Genomic DNA, 18,189 nt, shown 5'->3' with positions numbered 1-18,189 from the left:
CTCCCACTGCCAGAGGGCAGGGATGGATGGGATATTGGGAATTAGGAATTGTTCCCTGGGAGGGTGGGCAGGCCCTGGCACAGGGTGCCCAGAGCAGCTGTGGCTGCCCCTGGATCCCTGGCAGCGCCCAAGGCCAGGCTGGACAGGGCTGGGAGCAGCCTGGGACAGTGGGAGGTGTCCCTGCCATGGCAGCGGTGGAATGGGATGAGCTTTAATGTCCCTCCCACCCCAAACCTGTCTGGGATTCTGTGGATTTATTTCAGCATTCAGAAACATTTAAGGCAGCTTGATCTGATCTGAGCCTTAGCTTGGTGGTTTTGTCTAATGGATCATCTCGAGGAGCACCCTGGCTGTGTGAAACCATCGAGATCAGAGCCCTTACCTGGTGTGGTTCCCTTTTTTTCTCATTTTTTCTTTCAAAATAAGGAAACTCCCCAGCACTGGGGATTGTTGGAGTGTCTGTGCAGGGCCAGGGGCTGGGTTCCATCATTCTCATGGGTCAGAATATCCCTCCAGCTCAGGATATTCCATGGTTCCACAATTCAGCAGGTGGTTGTCCTGTGGAATTCTCATGGCAGGAGCTTCAAAAGGTCCCTGTGATCCAAGATGTGGCTCTTGGGTTGAGTGAGCTTGGGTTGTGCACAAAACCCTTTGTACAGGCAGGAATTGTGAGGTGTCCATCTCTGGGATCCCCAGCACCCCAACAAGGTTTCTGCCCTGGCTCTATATTAAGTCTCCTTTTTCCCCTTTCCCCCCTTTCTTTGTACACAGATCTAATCTTCTAGAAAATGCCCCAAAGGTTTGAGCAATCTACCAGTTGCAGGAACCCATAAAGCTTTTTTTTTCCTTTTTTTCCCATTGTGTAAGCATGACAAATCATTAATTTTTGATTGATTGCTTTGAATTATGGGTGCTCTGACATCCTTTCTGTAGCTGAACAGCTGTATAACAAATGAACATATCAGTGCTCACAAAAGATTGGAGATCTAACAGAAGCAATTACATTGTCAGCTCCTCCCTTCTGGCTTTTCCCAGGCAATGGAGAGAAGAAATTTTTTAACAGAAATTCCTCAGGTGGCTCACAATAATAATAATAATAATAATCATCATCATCATTATAACAAAATACCTTTTTGTAATTGAATTAGATTTTTATCTTTTCAATTCCAGTGGATTTCATATCCCTTCAGAAGCCAGGTTGTGTTTGTGCTTTGAGTAACTTGGACAATCCCTTTGAAGAAAATTTTACATGAAGAATTAAAAAAAATAAAATAAAATTGCAATTTTTTTTTGGTTGCTATTCCTTTAAGATTTCAGAATTGCACCAGTGCACTAAATGTGACCTCCATAACTTTTAAATTAAGAATTTATGCTGGCTTGAAATTTATGAAATATTTCAGCATGAAAGAAAGCCTTTTTCCCTCAGGAAAATTGAGCAATAAATCACAGCACTCTCGATTTACTGCCCTACAGCCAGCCAAAGATAGGATTTTTTTCCTTCCCCCCTTCGTTCTGAAAAAAAAAAAAAAAAAGAAAAAAAAATGTAATCATATAAGACAGCTTAGCTGCTATCCTCCCACTCTCTAGAATTTTTAATTTCAGCTGTTTCTGCTTGGATTTATTTCCAATATTCCTGCTCGGCTTTTCAATTTCCTCAGTTATTAAATTTTAATTCAGTGCATTAGCATTTAAATTAAAAAAGGGTTTATTTTATCGAAATCGTTGGCTGGCCCCCATCCTGCTGCACATGAATTGCCTGTTTCTGCCATTTGCACAAAATGTGAAATGCAGCTAATATCTTTTAACTTGTATTTGCACAAATTCAGAAATAAAATTTCTGGGATTGGAATAATATTGTCTTTCCAAGGAAGGCTCTCATCAGCGAGCTGGGGAAGGAGGCGAGAGGAGACCCTGGGCCCTCCCTGCCCAGCCCTGCCAGGGCCTGCAGGGGCTAATTGGGGCACGGGGCTAATGAGGGGAGGTGTTGGGCCTGGAGGGGCCATTCCTGCGTGGACATTTGGACAATTTGGCCATTCCTGAATTCCCACCTGGCGGTGGTGTGGCTCTGCATGTCTCACTGCTTGAGACCCAGGTGGGGATGGGCTGGGGAGGCTCAGACCCTGCCCAGCCCCGACACCCGGGCTCAGGGCTGAGCACAGGGCAGCTCTGGGGAACCCCGAGTTTGGGGGCAGGAGAGCACCTCGTCCTTCTGAACCTAACCAGCTCTTCTGTTTTGATCTCCTAGGCCGAGGAGAGCAACAGCAGCGGGCGGAGGAGCTCTTCCAGCAGGTAGGGCTGGGCTGTGCTGGGTGGGTCAGCTCTGCTCAGCTGTCTCTTCATCCTGGACATGGGGTGGCCAAGGTGGGATGGGTGTCTGAGCTGAGTGTCCATGCAGCCCTCTTTGGATATGGCTGGAAAGATGGATGTGGGAGGCTGGCCTCATCCTGGCACTGGGGACTGAAAGCAGAGGTGCTTTGTGTGTGGTGTGGGGAGTTCCAGCTGAGTGCCCCCAGGGTGAGGCTCTTGGATGGAGACCTTGGGCTGTGCAGACCCTTCTGTCCTTCAGAAGGAGAGGACAGAGGTGTCCCACCACCCCATTCTCCTGTGATCCCACTGAGAGGTGTCTCTGCTGCTCCCACTCCGAAGAGGGACATGCTGAGGTGGGTCTGCCCTGGGCTGTGGCCTCACAGAATTCACAGAGTCACAAGGTTGCAAGAGACCTTCAAGATCATCAAGTCCAACCCATTTTCTGACACCTCAGCTGAAGCCTGGCACCCAGTGCCACATCCAGGCTTTTTTTAAACACATCCAGGGATGGTGACTCCTCCTGTCCCCTCCAGGGCCTTGAAAGCACTGTGAAAGTTTTATTCCTTAGATAAAACTCATCCTGCTGTGTAAAACCACATCAGTGAGGTCTGGGAACTGCTGTGGTGCTGATGCCCTCCCTGTGTGCTGACTGCTCCCTGCCCAGTGCCCCAGCTCTGCCATGGCATTTCAGGACAGAATCCCCTCATTCCTGGCAGCTTTTTGTCCAGTTGGCCCTGCTTGGCACTGAACATGTCTGGGGTGCCCCTGAGCTGGGCAGAGAGGAGCACTGGGTGTCTGTCACGGGGGGAGACTTCTCTGTCTCACTCTGCGTGTGGCTCACCTGTGGCCCAGCAGTGCTGGCTCACTGGGAATTAGCCTGAAGGAAGTCTGGGAAAGAAAGTACAGGCTGAGGAGCAAGGGGAGAGCAGCCAGGCATCACGTCCTTCTGGATTCTTTATTCCAACCTTTAATTCAGTTTTGCAGCTCTCACTGGAGGGTTTCCCACAGCAGGTGGGAAACACATTCTCCATGTGGGAGCTGGCCTTTTGAGTGTCCATCTGACCTTTGGAGTGTCACCTTTGGGGTGTCCATCTCACCTTTGGACTGTCCATCTCATCTTTGGGGTATCCATGTCACCTTTGGAGTATCCATCTCACCTTTAGTGGGTCCATGTCACCTTTGGGGTATCTGCCTCACCTTTGGGCTGTGCATGTCACCTTTGGGGTATCCAGGTCACCTTTGGGGTGTCCATCTCACCTTTGGACTGTCCATCTCATCTTTGGGGTATCCATGTCACCTTTGGAGTATCCATCTCCCCTTTAGTGGGTCCATGTCACCTTTGGGGTATCCAGGTCACCTTTGGGGTGTCCATCTCCCCTGCCTGGGCTGCCCTTGGGGTGAGCATCCTCCCAGGAGTGAGCAATGGCCCTTTCCAGGGCAGGGATGGAGCTCCAGGTGAGGTGGTAGAACTTCCCACCCTGTTCCTTTTTATGTCCAGAGGAGTGTGAGGCTGGCCACTGCTTTTTTCCTTGTAGAAAAGGGGAAACAAAACCCACTTTATCATCTCTGACTGAACAAAATGTGGTCAAAGAAAGGAGAATGACCAAGTCCATTTAAAAATAATAAAACAGAATCAAAATGTAATATTCCAAGAAAACTCTGTCAGTGATTGAAGGTGGAAATGTGGCTCTGACTGAATCTGTGAGGTCATCAGTGGATGGAAACACAAGATGGATGTTTCTCAAAGTCATTGCTGCTTGAAACCCTCACTAATTGCAAACTATCGAGGAAGCTTTTAACAATTAATTTATATCAGTAAAAATAGAAGCAAAAATAGTACCATATAATAGAATAAAAACCCACTTTATCAATATAATATAATACAATATAATACAATATAATATAATATAATATAAGTTGCCTGGATTTTATCTTCCTGCAATATTTTTTTTTCACAGTATCAGGCTTGGTCTAAGGTAATGACAGTAGTATTGGGTCAATCCTATTTTTCTTTTTTTACTGCAGTGAATTGATTTGACTCTGTTTTAAGCAAACCCTGAAAGCTCTGAAGGCCCAGGGGTTTGTGCTCCCACCACCCCCAGCTCCAGGACTGTTGCTGCCTTTGGAAGAACAGGGGTCAGGGTTGCAGCTGGCAGCTCCTGGTGGCAGAGAGCACTCGCTGTTCTCCTCCCCCAGTGGCTCCTGTGTGGTTGCTGCACCTCAGTGAGTGCTTAGCAATGGGAGATTTTAAAAGGTGAAGAGAATTCTTAGGAGCACAAAAAGCCCTCTTCCTTGAAGGCAGGCAGAAGAGAGATGGCTGCTTGCTTGGGGAAGATGACAACTAAGAGACAACCTGACAAAGCTGTGCATGTTTTTGAACACTCCAGAAAAGGTAGATCAGAGGCTTCTTTCTTCCTTTTGCAAGGAAAAAAGAGACAGTCAACAAAATTAAAAAGCAGCAAATTAAAAGCCAGTAAAAGGCAGGATGTTTTCCTGCATGATGAGCAGAGATGTGATGGGAGTGTGATGCCAGGAGCTGCTCAGAGGGGCTGGGAGGGGACTCAGCAGGAACACGGTGACAGGGGTGACATGGGCTGGATTCACAGAATCCCACACTGCCTTTGGTTAGGAGGGACCTTAGGATCATCCATGCCATGGCAGGGACACCTCCCACTGTCCCAGGCTGCTCCAAGCCCTGTCCAGCCTGGCCTTGGGCACTGCCAGGGATCCAGGGGCAGCCACAGCTGCTCTGGGCACCCTGTGCCAGGGCCTGCCCATCCTCCCAGGGAACAATTCCTAATTCCCAATATCCCATCCAACCCTGCCCTCTGGCAGTGGGACAGTGGGGGCCATTCCCTGTGTCCTGTCCCTCCATCCTTGTCCCCAGTCCCTCTCCAGCTCTCCTGGAGCCCCTTCAGGCCCTGGCAGGGGCTCTGAGCTCTCCCTGGAGCCTTCTCCTCTCCAGGTGAGCACCCCCAGCTCTCCCAGCCTGGCTCCAGAGCAGAGGGGCTCCAGCCCTGGAGCAGCTCCGTGGCCTCCTCTGGACTCACTCCAGCAGCTCCAGGTCTTGTGTTGGAAGCCCAGTGCTAGACAAGGTCTGGTCCTGTGGGTGAGCACATGGCAGGGGATCAGTTCCTTGCTGATGTCCACTGGAGACTTGCTCTAAGTTTCTTCTGAAGCCCCTTCTGCATGTGGTGGCCCAGGCTGGGTGTCCCTGCGTGGTGTGTGACAGTCCCAGGGGTTGGTGGGATGGGAGGGCAGTGTGGGAGCAGCACTGGGAGCTCTGCGCCTCAGGGTGAGCACTGGGAGTCTCCATAAGACTACTGGAGCACTAACAACTTCCCAATAATTAATGTCAGTGTTCAGATGGTGGGCTCTGGATCCTGACAAGAAATAATTGAAAAACCAAATGTGCAATTATGTCTGACAAGCAGCGTGTGCTTTTCTTGGTCACCAGAGCCTTGTGTAGTCATGTGTTAGACACGGTTTTATGTAATTATTATTGTTTATATGGCGGGTGTCAGAGGAAGGAGGAATTTCAGTTTGGAGTCCTCTGTTGGCTATTTATTTTAAAGTCATTAGATTTGTTTTCAGACTTAACTACACTTAATGTGCGAGACTCCTGCTGAATAAATCAGGCCCTGCTCTAGGAGCTGCATCTGTTTGCGGAGGGAACGGAGCCAGCTGGAAGCTCAGCCCAGCAGCAGCGGGGCTCCCACCAGCCGGAGCCCGCCCGCAGCACAGATGTGCCTGTGCAGGAGCTGCTCCTGGGGCTGGGGGAATCCTGGAGCTGCTGCCCAGGGCACGGCTGGCTCTCCTTTAGTGCAGCTCCCAGAAAGGGCTCAGGGAGGTGCAGGCCAGGGAAGGGCTCTGGGTGCTGGCCCAGCTGGGAGCAGGGCAGGAGTTCCCAGGGAGCTTTGGGCTGGGCCTGGAGGTTTCCCAGCTCTGACATGGTGCAGTTTTCTCAGGTACTCCAGACCAAGCTGTGGTGTCTCAGGGGTCTGAGTGTTTCAGTCTGTGCCATAGAAGATGTGACCTCCATGGAATCACAGAAACCCTGAGCTGGAAGGATTCACCAGGATCACTGAGCCCAGGTCCTGCCCCTGCACAGACACCCCAACAACCCACCCTGGCCATTCCCAGGAGCAGTGTCCAAATGCTTCTGGAGCTCTTGGGGTTGGGACTGTGCCCTGGGGAGCCCTGGCAGGAGAAGCTGTTGAGAAAGGGTTGCACCTTCTTTGCTCCTTCTCAGTTCACCTTTCTCCAGCCTCCCTGTTGGCACCTTCCCCTCTCTTCCCCGCATTCCTTGCTCTGTCCTGTATGAACATGTCCTCCCCAGCAGCTCCTGTCACCCCAGGGAGTGCCCTGGGATGGCACCAACTCTTCTTCAGGCTCCTCTTCCAGCTCACCAGGTCCCCAGCACTGGGGAAGGACAGTTTCTGAGGCTGTGGTCCTGTGAAGCTCAGGAGAGGGTTCTACACCCTGTGGAGGGCCTGGGACTGGGTATTTCCAGGAATTTTTTCCAAAGAAAATTGTTTGAATTGTCTCCCCTTTCTTTAAGAGGCAACCTGTGGGATTTTCAGTCCCAGAGTACCAAGAAGTTTCCAACTCATCCTGCATCAGAAAAAGAGATAGCTCTTAGTAATTAGGCAAGGAATTTGATAGGCCTTGGTACCTGCCAAAGGGCTCTCACCAGCCATCTTCAAAGAGAAACAAACCAACCAACCAGCACAAAACCCCTCAGAAGTGCCCTCTGGCCAGTTTGAGAGGCGTGGATAGTTCAGTTCTATGTGACAACCAGGACAGAAGCTGTGGGAAACCTGGGCAGGTTTCCTTGAAATCCAAAAGGAGGTGACGTACAAGGAGATGACAGTACTCAGACACATCCCAGCTCCCAGGGACAGGAGTATTTCTGTGAAACCACACCAGTTTGCCTGGTGCCAAAGTCCTGGACAGCTTTGTGTGGTATGTGGTGGAGAAATGTCCTTTTCTGGAGCCATAAAGTACCAAGATGTGGCAGTTCTAAAGCCTTCAGGAGAGCTGAGCCACCAGGAAATCCTTGGGTCACCCCCCCCACTCCTCATGGCATGTTGGAGACCTGTGGCCATTTCAGTTCTCACCCCCTCAGTCATTTCTTAGTCAAGGAACACAGAGCTCTTTCACTGATATAAATAAATCCTTAATCTATTCTCTTTGTTTTTCCCTGAATTTTTTGTCTCTGTTGACATTTCCACGCTTGAAAATTTAAAGACGCTGGCAGCTATTCCATTATCATCTTAAATTCAGTTTTTAACCTGCATCATTTGTGTGTCGCGTTTTTTATCTGACTGAATTCTTTTGCTTTTGGCAAAGAGTGCATGGTTGTTTTTTGTTGGATAAGCCAAATTTTTTTTTATATTTGGTTAGACTTTCCTCTTCAAACCATCCTCAAGATATTCCTAATAAGGACTGAAGGGAATTTGTTTTGCTAATACCTTAGGAATTCTTTGTGGCTCTTGACTATTGTTCTGGTTTGTATTTTAATGTTTAATTTCCAGAGGAGAGGCAGGCTGATTGGTCCTGGAGTTTACCTTCTCTGAAGGATTCGGAGCTGCCGAGTGTCCCTTGAGGAATGAACGCACGATTAAATTCCTCTTGGACTTCCTGAAGCAGTTTGCTGTCAGGAAAGGTTGTGTGCTTTACTAGACCCAGGGAGCTGGAAAAATTAAGTATTCTGCTTTGTTTGTTTGTTTTCCCTAGATTTTAGCACTGACACCACACACACCACCGAGTGCTGCATTATGTATTTCGGGGTTTTTGAAAGCTGTTACCTCTGTTTTCAAGAGCTGGCTGCCCTCAGAGGCAGGGGATGAACTTCCCTGAAGCATCTCTCTTCTACAAAACCTTCATGTCCTTTAAATTTATGAACTCCTTAATAATATTGGTATTTATTGAGCAAATTTCTCCCAGGAAATCCTGAATGGCAGCTGCTGCAGAAGAATGTGGTCTCCTGTTCTGATTTCAGTTCATTTTGGAGGGAGAAAGCAGAGGATGTAAATGTGTCCCAGATAGGGGCAGGGTTTGGGCTGCTTCTCCTGCCCCAGGGATTTTCTTTGTGTGTCCAGTTAGTTTGATGTCCCCAGATCCAACTGACTTGGAGCAAAGGCCTCAGGGCCTCCAGGAGCTGCAGCTTCATCCTTGGTCAGGGTAGGAGGGAGCAGCTTGTTCAGGGTCGTGGATGCCAAGAGGGGACCCAGCAGCCTCGTGAAGAAACCCAGCCAAGCACCAGGAAGCAGCTGCTGGGCCATGGACAGAACCAGCACAGAGACCACAGGAGCACGTGTGACCTCACAGGGACCTTGGAGGCTTTGAATCCTGAGGTTCACAAGGGCAGGTTGTGTGTGGAAAATGCCCAGAAGCTCTGACCAGCTTTTGCTTTTTTTCTGTTCTTCAGCAAGTCCTCTCTTCTGTACTGCAGATGGGGGTGGGACTTCCCATCCCCTAAAATAACACCAGGACAAGAGGGAGCAGGTTTTTCCTGTAACCTTTCAGAAGTTAAATGCACACTTTGGGAATTCACAATGGCATTGAGGAAAATTGTGAAGAGAATTGAAACCTCCTGGTGGAACATGGATGACCATGAACCCTTCTGTGACCCAGTGAAAATTTGGATTTCAGGAATATGAGCCAGCACATGCTGCCTTCATGTGTGTCACCCAGAGTGCTGGTGGCACACTTGGGTGTCCTGCTTGGGTATCTATGCTCTGGCATGTGGACAGGCTCCCAAATGGAAAGAGTCAAGGATCAGAAGGGATATTTTAGTGTGCACACAGTGTACATTAAAAAGTGTTTCCTCTGCTTCATTCAAGAGACAGCAGAGAGGGTTTTCTCCTGTGGAGGACAGGTTCACAGAAAGAGAATCTCCTTTCCAGCAAATGCCCAATGACCAGAGGCAGCAATCCACACTGGAAGTACAGTGCCTGTTCCAGCAAATAATCCCTCAGAGGAGGAATCCAGGATGGGGTGGTTGTTGCAGCACTTCACACATCAGCAGCAGGAGGACATCCTCTCTGAAGGATTCGGGCTCAGGCTGCAGAGGGAGCTGTGGCAGGGAGGGGGGTTGAGTCCCTTGGAGAGGAGCAGTTCTGGACACTGTGACACAGGAGCTTGGGGTGGTGTCTTTGTCCTTCAGGGTGTGAGGGAACATCTGAAGCTGGGGCTGGAGCCTGGAGCCAGAAGCTCAATTGTAACACTGGGAAAACAGCTCTTGCTTCTCTCTCTTTTAACCCTGGACTTGAAAATCTTTTTGTCTGGTGATGTCTGCAGGAGATGTCCCCAGTGAAGGACACCAGGCAGTTCCTCTGCTTCCTGATCTTCTCCACCTCCTCCTGGTGTAAGGCAAGGGGCCCAACCCCTGGGCTGCCCCAGGAAGCAGATGAGAGCCATGGGGAGGGGTGAGAAGGCCACCACAGCTAATTCATCAGACAAGCAGATTTTCAACTTACATCCTTCTTTTTCTTGTCTCTGCTTTCATCATTTCCATGTAAAATGAGAGTTCATTTACATCTGTTCTGTCTATTCCACTTCCCATAGCTCCAGTCATGACAGGAACCTTCTGGTTCTTGTAAAACCATGGCAGACGTCTGTAAATTGAGCCCAGTTTCAGCATCCCCCATTTTTTGCTTCCCTTGCTTTCTGACAGCTGAGGCCTTTTGATTTAGCCTTGGATGAGCCAACTGCATGTTGGTTTCCAGAAGACAAGTTGGGACATCCCAGTGTTGCTGGTGTCCTGCTGGCCTCTGCAAAGGTGCCCATTGCTTGGTCCCCATGAGTGTTTTTGGGTCCTTGCTGAACCTCTTTGGTGCTGCAGACAAGAAGAGCCTTCCAAGGAGAGCCCAAAATGTGTTTCAGTTTTACTCTAACTTGGCACACCCTGTCCTCTGCCCAGGGGTGTCACCACGGAGTCACAGAATGGGTTGGGTTGGGTTGAAGACCCATCCTGTTCCATCCCCTGCCATGAGCAGGGACAGCTTCCACCAGAGCAACGTGTGCAGAGCCCTGTGCAGCTTGGCCATCACTGATATCATCAAGGCACTAGTGATCTCTGGGTTTTGCAGCTTGAGTGTTGTTTAAAAAAAAACCCAAAAGCTGCTCCACATTCGCTGCTGGGGCAGGAGAGCTGTTCATAGGTGTTGGTTCAGAGTGGTACATCCTCCTCCACATGTTTCCTTTTCCTCTCCTTTTGAGGAGCTGATGTTGAAGACTGATACTTCACTGATCTCACTCTGCCCCTCCCCAAAAACTCAGCAGGATGTGTTCTGTAAAAATAGCCTCATTAGAAGCCATCTGAGTACATATGCAATCACAGATGACTCAAAGGGAGCACGGAGCACGCATGTTTCTGTTGCTGTCTTCAGAGAATTACATGACAAATTATTCCTAGCTGGAAGAAATGTCCTTTTATAATTGGGGTTTTTTTCTCATTCTTTCAGAAGGGAGGAGTGTGTGTTTTTTAAGTAGCTTTTAGTCACTTTCATTATTTATGAGGATGCTACTCCAGATCAGAAACAGCAAACTGCAAGTGTGAGTTTCTTGTGGCTGCAGCAGCTGACGGGCCCCGTTTGCTTTCACTCATTGCTGTTCTGCTCATCACAGCCTGGGAGATCCTGCAGGGACCAGAGCAGCTCCACGCTGCAGCCTTCAGCCCCTTCTCCCCCCTCCTGCCACAGGACATCAGCTGGAAGGGGCTGCTGGATCTGTGGGTGGTGTCACCGTGCAGAGGGGACCGGTGTCAGCACCCAGCCTTTCCTTTCTGTCCTTCCCTTGAGAAGAGCTCCTGGCATTGCCCTCGTGTTGCTCCCTGCATTGGTGCTGCTGAGGCTTCACACACAGAACTGTTCTGGCCCAAATTGTCGTGCTGCATCATCGAGCTCTGCCAAAGCCTGAGGCCTTCACGAGCTGCCACAGGAACCTATACCCAAATGGGTCCAGGAACCCACTTTTACCCCTGTCTTTCCAGTTCCTCATGCTGAGGCTTCATTAAGGCCTTCTGAAATCTCTTCTGCCTTCACACACTTGTGTCTGACATGAAAGTGGCCGTAACGTCATCGGAAGATGAAAGTCTGATGATCAAAGCAGGCAGCAATGTTGAAATGAGCATTGTGAGATGGCAGAGCTGGTATTACAGTAATTGGCTGTGTGGCCTACTTAGTGAGAGCAGTGATACATGCAAGTGCAATGTCTGTTTGCCTCTTTCATGTTGGAAATCACAGAGTCTGTTCTGGGAAGTGAAACAGGACCTCACCTGTAGGAGCCACCAGGCATGGAGTGGGCACTGTGGCATCCCAAGGCTTCTGCCTCCTCTCCTCGGCATGGAATAGCCTCTTGGATTGCCAGGGCCCACAGCTCAGTAAAAACAAGGCACAGAACAGTGAAGGAGGATTTCCCAGGAAGGGGCAAAGCCATGGAGAAGAAGTTAGATCCCCCCTGTGGAAGGAGGTAGGGTTTAAGCCAGCTGTGCCTGGGCACTCTGCTCCTCTGTGGCCTGATGGCTCCAAGCAGTTTTTGTCCTGTGCAAGCAGTGCTGTGTTTGGAGAACAGGAATATCCTCTTCCCAGGGAACATCAGCCCATGGATGTTAGGTTGGACCTGCAGAGGGAGGTGCAGCTGACCCCTGGAAGGCCACACTGAACACTAAACCTGCATTGTGCAGAAGAGTGGTGGCATGAGGCTGGAGACGGAGCTCAGAGCCACCAGGGGAGGGTGGCTGGGGGACCCGATGGTGGGAGGTGACTCTGGCAGGTTCTCCCTTGGCTCCTGTGCGCTGCTGTCTCCACCAAGTGGAGGCTCTGGCCATCACTGGTCCCAGTGTGGCCCCAGCAGTGCCCCTGCAGGGATCTGGCAGCTGGGACAGGTCTCTGTGTGGGCACAGGGGACGTGGGCACTGCTTGGGTCACACTGGAGAGTCCTTCTGCTCCCAGGACTGATACTGAACTTACCTGACACCCCAAAAGCTTTGAGTCCTTTTCTTTCTGTGTCCTCACCCAAACCCGCCTGTTTGGAGCCTTGGGAGCTGCAGAACTGAAAATTCACTCCTGTTGTTGCTCATCCTCTTTCTGAGCCTTTCCAGCAGTCGTGCCTCAGCTCCAGAAGAGCTGCCATGGGACAGGAGTGGCAGAACCAGGCCTGGCCACAGTGGTGCTGAGGCCTGATGTCTTCCCTCCCCCAAGCAGGATGTTCCCTGTCCCCCGCTGTGTCTCTCAGGGAACTTCTGGAGTACGAGAATGTTCCAGATCTGCTGCTGCTTTATCCTCATCTCCAAGTGGAGGTTCTTTGTGCTGCTCAGTAACAAGTAAAATTCAGCACAACACTGAGCAAGTGCAGCATCATGGGCTTGCAAGGACCAAAGTACTGGGAATGAAATGAAGCTCTCTGGGTCACCTCCCTGGCTCAGTGCATGCGTGGGTTGATGCTGTGCATGGTGGAGGCTGTGATGGCTCCTGTCTTCCAAGGAAAACTGGTTCTGCTGGGGCTGTGCACATCCCCCTTTCCATCCTGCTTGAAGCTTTCCAGTGTCAGTAGCTTCCTTTTCCTTCCTGCTTTGCTCAGGGATGTTGGTACTCTTTCCCCAGTCTAACCAGGAGGCTTCAAACTCGACCTGCTGTGCCATGAGGGTCATTCCCTGAGCCCAGCTCTCCCCTGGACCCTTGGGAAGATTGATATCCCATTCAGCAACTGAGCTGAGTGGTCCTGGTTCTGCTCTAGCCACAGAAGCATGACCTGGATTTCACAGGGGGACCACAGGAAAGTGATGCTCGCTCCTGCTGGGAGAGCTGGATTCCACCACTGCTGCCTCCTCTTCCTCCAAAGTTGTGCAGCCCCAGCTAAGGCACTGAGTGGCTTTTGGAGAGCTCAGCCCTGCTCCCAGGAGTGTCAGTGCTGCCCTCTTTATGGTTTTACTTGTTTTTGAGGGGAGCAGCAGGCTCCTTTCAGGGCTTGTGAGCCATGAAATCATGTAGAAGAAAGTTGCTGAAGTATTTGGGGCTGTGTCCTTCTGCACATCAGGGACCTGCTCAGAGTTAGAACATATGGGGCAATGAATTGCTTTCAGTTAATATTTGCAGGGTTAGGTCCCACCTAGGAGCAGACATTCCAGCTGGGAAATTCTTTTCTTGGCAGAGCTGGATCCACAAAGTCGTTGTGCATGAGGGGAGAAAGTTCTGAGGGTCCATTGGTCTGCTCTAATAATTTATATATTCTTCAGCTCCAGGCCACCAAATGTGGCCAGTATACATCTGTACTGAGCCCAGGGACCTGGGGCCAGCCAGACACACAACTCTGGGTTTGAAAACTCAAAGGGATCTGTTCTCCCTGAGCACATCCTTTGGAAATGGCTGTTCCAGTGGTCCACCATCTGTGCTAATGTTTTGTGCCTCATTTCAGCTGGTTCCAGCTTTCAGCAATGAGCTTGCACTTGACTCTTCCCTGCCAAGTTAAGGCAAGACAGCATTTTCTCCCCATGAAGATGATGGTCTGCTGCAATCAAATCATCTTCTAGTCTTCCTTCTGGCATGAGAACCAGACTGGACCAGTTTGGTCTCACAGAGTCATAAGGTGTCTTTGCCTAGTCTTGAACCATTTCAGTGCTGCATTTTGAAACCATCTTCAGCTTTTCTGATCACCTCTGAAACCTGAAGCTGCTCGCTATGTCTGCAGCACATGGGGAGTGGCTTCACCACAGCTTCAGACAGGGAGAAAATGATCTCCTTCTTCCATCTTGGGCACCTGAACCGAAAATTTGGTCAGTCCTTCAGCTCAGAGCGTGGCTCTCTGTGGTTGCACTACCACGTGGGAGCATCCACAGTCCTGGGCTTGTCTGACTGTGCTGCAGCCCCTTGTCTTGGGCAGAGCCAGCTACAGAGAGAGGGATCCACTGGTGGAGTGTCCCATTCACAGCCTTTGCTCTCCACCCCTCCATGGCTCCACCCATAATTTTTAGCAACAGTGGTGTTTAATTTAATTCCAGAGCATGAATAAATCTGTCCCACATCAACAATTTCAGGAGTCCTGTGGAAATGGCTCTCTGTGCAGGAGCAATGCACAGGGAGAACAGCTTTGCCTTGCAGCACAGGGCCTGTTGCTGATTTGGTTTGTGTTTGAATGTGGCCGATGCAAAGCTGGCGTCATCAGAAAGTCATCGTATTCTTGCCCCTTTTATAATCTCCTCAGAAGGCTCTAGCCTCAGTCTCATTGCCACTGGTATCAGCTTCTAATCCCAGATCACTTGGCTCGTGCCTGGATTTTCCTGTTGCTTTGCCCAGGACTGGCAGGTCCAGGTTGCTGTGCCACGGATAACTGAGCTCTCACTGCCTCTCCCACCTCCAGCCTCGCATGGGAACTGCCCTGGCTGGCTTTGATCTTCCTCCACAGCCCTTGCTGAGGAAGGAAAGATTTTCCTATCAACCCTATTGTTGCCTTTATCAGTGTTTTGCATTTCACACCCTCTGGGTCTGATTGATCTGGGTTTGATTGCTCTGCAATCAATCCCACTCTTTTCTGATCCCTGAGTATTCTGTGCTCACTGCCTTCCCTTGGAAGGGTGCTGGGCCACACCGTGCTGGCTGAGATGGATGGGCCTGTGGCACACCCAATAATATTACCATAACGACTGTCTGGTTCTCAACCACATCTTCTCTGTCTCAATCCATCTTTCTCACTTGTAAGAGCCCTGTATGATTTTGGGAGCACTGCAGGGGGGAGTATGTGTGAGAAGGAAGGAAATGAGTGGGAAGGCAGGTCAAGGCTAATTCTCTCTGTTTGGGGCTATTAATTGTACATTTCATTCCATAATGAGAATGAAGGGATGAGTAATAAAGTCTCTGGCAATAGGATGTGCCTGACCCAGTTTGAAATAGTGATTCCATGTCTATGTGGGAGGTTGGGCAGTAATTACTGGAGGATTGCTCTCTCTGTTGCTCTGCTCCCCTCATCCCTGTCCTCCCAGGAGCTCCACGCTTTCACTTCCAGTTGCACCATCCTGGTTCCTCTGCGAGCTCCATAACCTGTGTCAGAGCCCACTGCAGGTGTTGGTTCTCTAACACTGTTACTTTGTCCTGACAAACTTTATGATGTTCCAAGCAATGGGATTTTTTTTCTTTGTCATTGTTGCACAATCTAATGATCATCCATAAGTTCAGCCTAATTTTCATTTTATTTTGTTACTTCAGCCTAAAATGTTTTTAAATACCTTTGGCTGTTCCCAGTGTTTACATGACTCTAAATATGTCACAGTGGTTTCTGTTTCTGGGTAGTCTGAGCCATTTTATATTTAGTTCTGATTTCTGCACAAACTGAACCAGCAATTTTTTAATCTTTGTATTGCATGGTGGAGTGTATTAAAAACCAGTATGAAAAATTGGGGGTCCATAATGAGTGGTGCTAAAGGAGCTCCACTGATTTTCCCACTCATTTTCCCACTCATATTCCCACATCCTTGTCTGGTGGGCTCACACCCCCCTTTGCCTTTTACCACCACACCACCGTTGATGTTGTTTTACAGCTTTGAGGTGTCCAGTTTCCTTTTCTTAAAAGGTTTTGAATATTTGTTTAGATTGTTTTCTCCCACAAATTCCCAGCTTTTCTTTCCCAGATGCTATTTAACCTGTTTCTGAGCACAGTGGACCCCCTCTGCCTTTCTCCCTCTATTAGGCTTTCCCTGTCATCCCAAACAGTTGTATCAGTCCATAACGTGGTAGTCTCCCTAAATATCCTCATCTTCCAGATGATCCCCTTTGATCAGCACTGTGTATGTTCAATAAAGCCTCTGAATACCAGGGGATGTCAGGTTGCTTGAAGGGATAAAAGAGAGGATGCAATGGAGGGTGGAGACAGCTCCTAATTAAAAATGTCAGGGAATCATAGAATCGTTTAGGTTGGGAAAGATCTTGAAGATCATCAAGTCTAACTGAATTCAGCAGTGCCAGGTCCACCAGCAACCCATGTCCCCAAGTGCCACAGGAGAATATGGCTTTGTCTGTATGGACTAGTGTTGGCAAAATGCCTTCAGGCAGAACTGCTGGAGCTGTGCCCGTGGCCTGCTGGCAACCAGGGCAAGTTCTTTGCTCTTCTTTAGGGATCTAGTGTGTTTATGAGTGCTGCTGTTGTTTGTGATGATTAAGGTTATTTTCATTACTAGCAAATAATTTTATTGCTTTTGTCTAGTTGAATTTTAATTACTTATCATTACACACATTAATATGCTTCTTTTAAATAACCTGCATAAACCAGAGTACCTTGCATTAGGTCCTGATGAATACAAAAAGAGCACTTGGCATTGAGGATTCACATTCTCTCCTCTCTTTCCCCCTTCAGGGAGTGTTTGAAGAGGAGCCCGCAGAGCCCGAAAGCCGAGGGCTCCGACTCGGTGACATCTCAGTCCTCCCCCAGTGAAGAGGCTGGAATGATGACTGAGGTGAAAGTGAAGACAGAGGTACCAGATGACTACATCGAGGAGGTGATCTGGCAGGATGACACCAAAGATTCCAAGAAGAACATCAAGGATGGGCCGGGGGACGTGCCTGCGGAGATCTGCGTGGTCATCGGCGGCGTGCGCAACCAGCAGACGCTCGGTGAGGCACGGGGCACCATCCCTCAGGGCTGTGGGGACTGGGTGAGGCTCTGGAGAGCTGTGCCTGGACACTCAGCTCTGCTGGAGGTCCCAGAGCCAGGGCGAACACCAGTCTTGGGGTGCTGGCTCAGGATTATTGACCTTCTGTGTCTGGTTGCCCCTAAAGGCTCAGCCAAGATCTGAAAGAAAGAGCTCCTTATCTTCTTTTGGCATGTTCAGGGACTTGCCCATCAGTCACCTGCAGCACCTGGTGAGCCCAGGGCTGGGGGTGTGTTTGACACATGAGGAACTTGGAAAGGAAAACCTGAGAAACAGCTGAGATGTTTTGAGGGAAGTTGCTCTGAGGAATGTGGATGCTTTCTGTAAATGAACCTGAGCTCAAGAGCAGGTTTTACAGGTTGCTGTTTGTTTGTTTTCCTGATCACTCCTCAGTTGTGGGAATACTTTTGACTCAGGGCTGGCTATGGTGTGCCCTGTTCAAAACAGTGCTTCCTCTCCCCACCCCACCTCCTGCTGTGATGAGAAGAAGCTTTTTCTTTTTTCTATGAACATCAAACTGTCCTCTCCTCCTGCTCAGGGAAGGGGCTTCCTGTGGGAACCTGGCAAGGCACCACTCTTGCACTGTCTCTGTTGTCCCCAGCCTGGAGCAGGTCCCTGCAGTGCCTCTGAGATCCAAAGGCACTTGCTAATAAAAAGAAAGAAGAGCAGTTGGACCAGGTTTCCTTTAAGGGACTCAGGAGAAGGCTGATCTGAGCTGCCCAGCATTGCACTTGGGGTTGGTTTGTCCTCCAGGGGGAGAGAAAAGAGGAATTGATGTTGCATTTTCCCCTGAGTTTTGTTGATCATTATCCATACTGCTGGAAAGAAACCCAGGAGATGTCCTTAGCTGGTGATTGTCCCAGAAGCATCGTTGTCCTCCTTTTCACCACAGGACAGCCACTAAGAACAGCAGGGCAGGAGGTCAGTGCTATCTGTGCAGGTCTAGGGAAAGCCTAAGAAGTCCAAAACTATTTCTGACGTAAAGATTTTACAATATGGAAGAAATACTCTGTGTATTTTCAGAGTTTTTGTGCCTCTGCAACTCTTGATCATTACATGGGCAAAGCTGAAAAGCATCCCTGCTGCCCTGGGAGGGAGAGGTGGAGCTGTGACTGATGGGCAGCAATGGGAGCTTCTCCTCCAGCCACGGCCACCAGCTCTTGGTGAAAACATCTGCAGGTTGGCTGTTTGTCCCACAGGACCCTCTTCTTGCCACAGCTCCTGACTGGGCAGCAGCA

The 18,189-nt window shown here is 49.6% G+C and overlaps 1 protein-coding gene across 9 annotated transcripts in view; it reads left to right on the top strand.

Annotated features, from left to right (window-relative positions):
* ZNF618 (zinc finger protein 618) overlaps positions 1–18,189 on the top strand; it is a 148,789-nt gene that overhangs the window by 61,850 nt on the left and 68,750 nt on the right. For all 9 annotated transcript variants that reach the window (XM_039719921.1, XM_039719922.1, XM_039719919.1 and 6 more), the window contains exons 2-3: positions 2,246–2,289; positions 16,657–16,913. In XM_039719921.1, the coding sequence (XP_039575855.1) occupies positions 2,246–2,289; positions 16,657–16,913 (301 nt within the window). The remainder of the gene's footprint in view (positions 1–2,245; positions 2,290–16,656; positions 16,914–18,189) is intronic.

The sequence above is a fragment of the Passer montanus genome, unplaced genomic scaffold, assembly GCF_014805655.1.
Source record: "Passer montanus isolate IOZ18808 unplaced genomic scaffold, ASM1480565v1 scaffold43, whole genome shotgun sequence".
NCBI lineage: Eukaryota > Metazoa > Chordata > Aves > Passeriformes > Passeridae > Passer > Passer montanus.
Note: the sequence above shows the minus strand (reverse complement) of the source record. Positions and strands in the feature narration are given on the sequence as shown.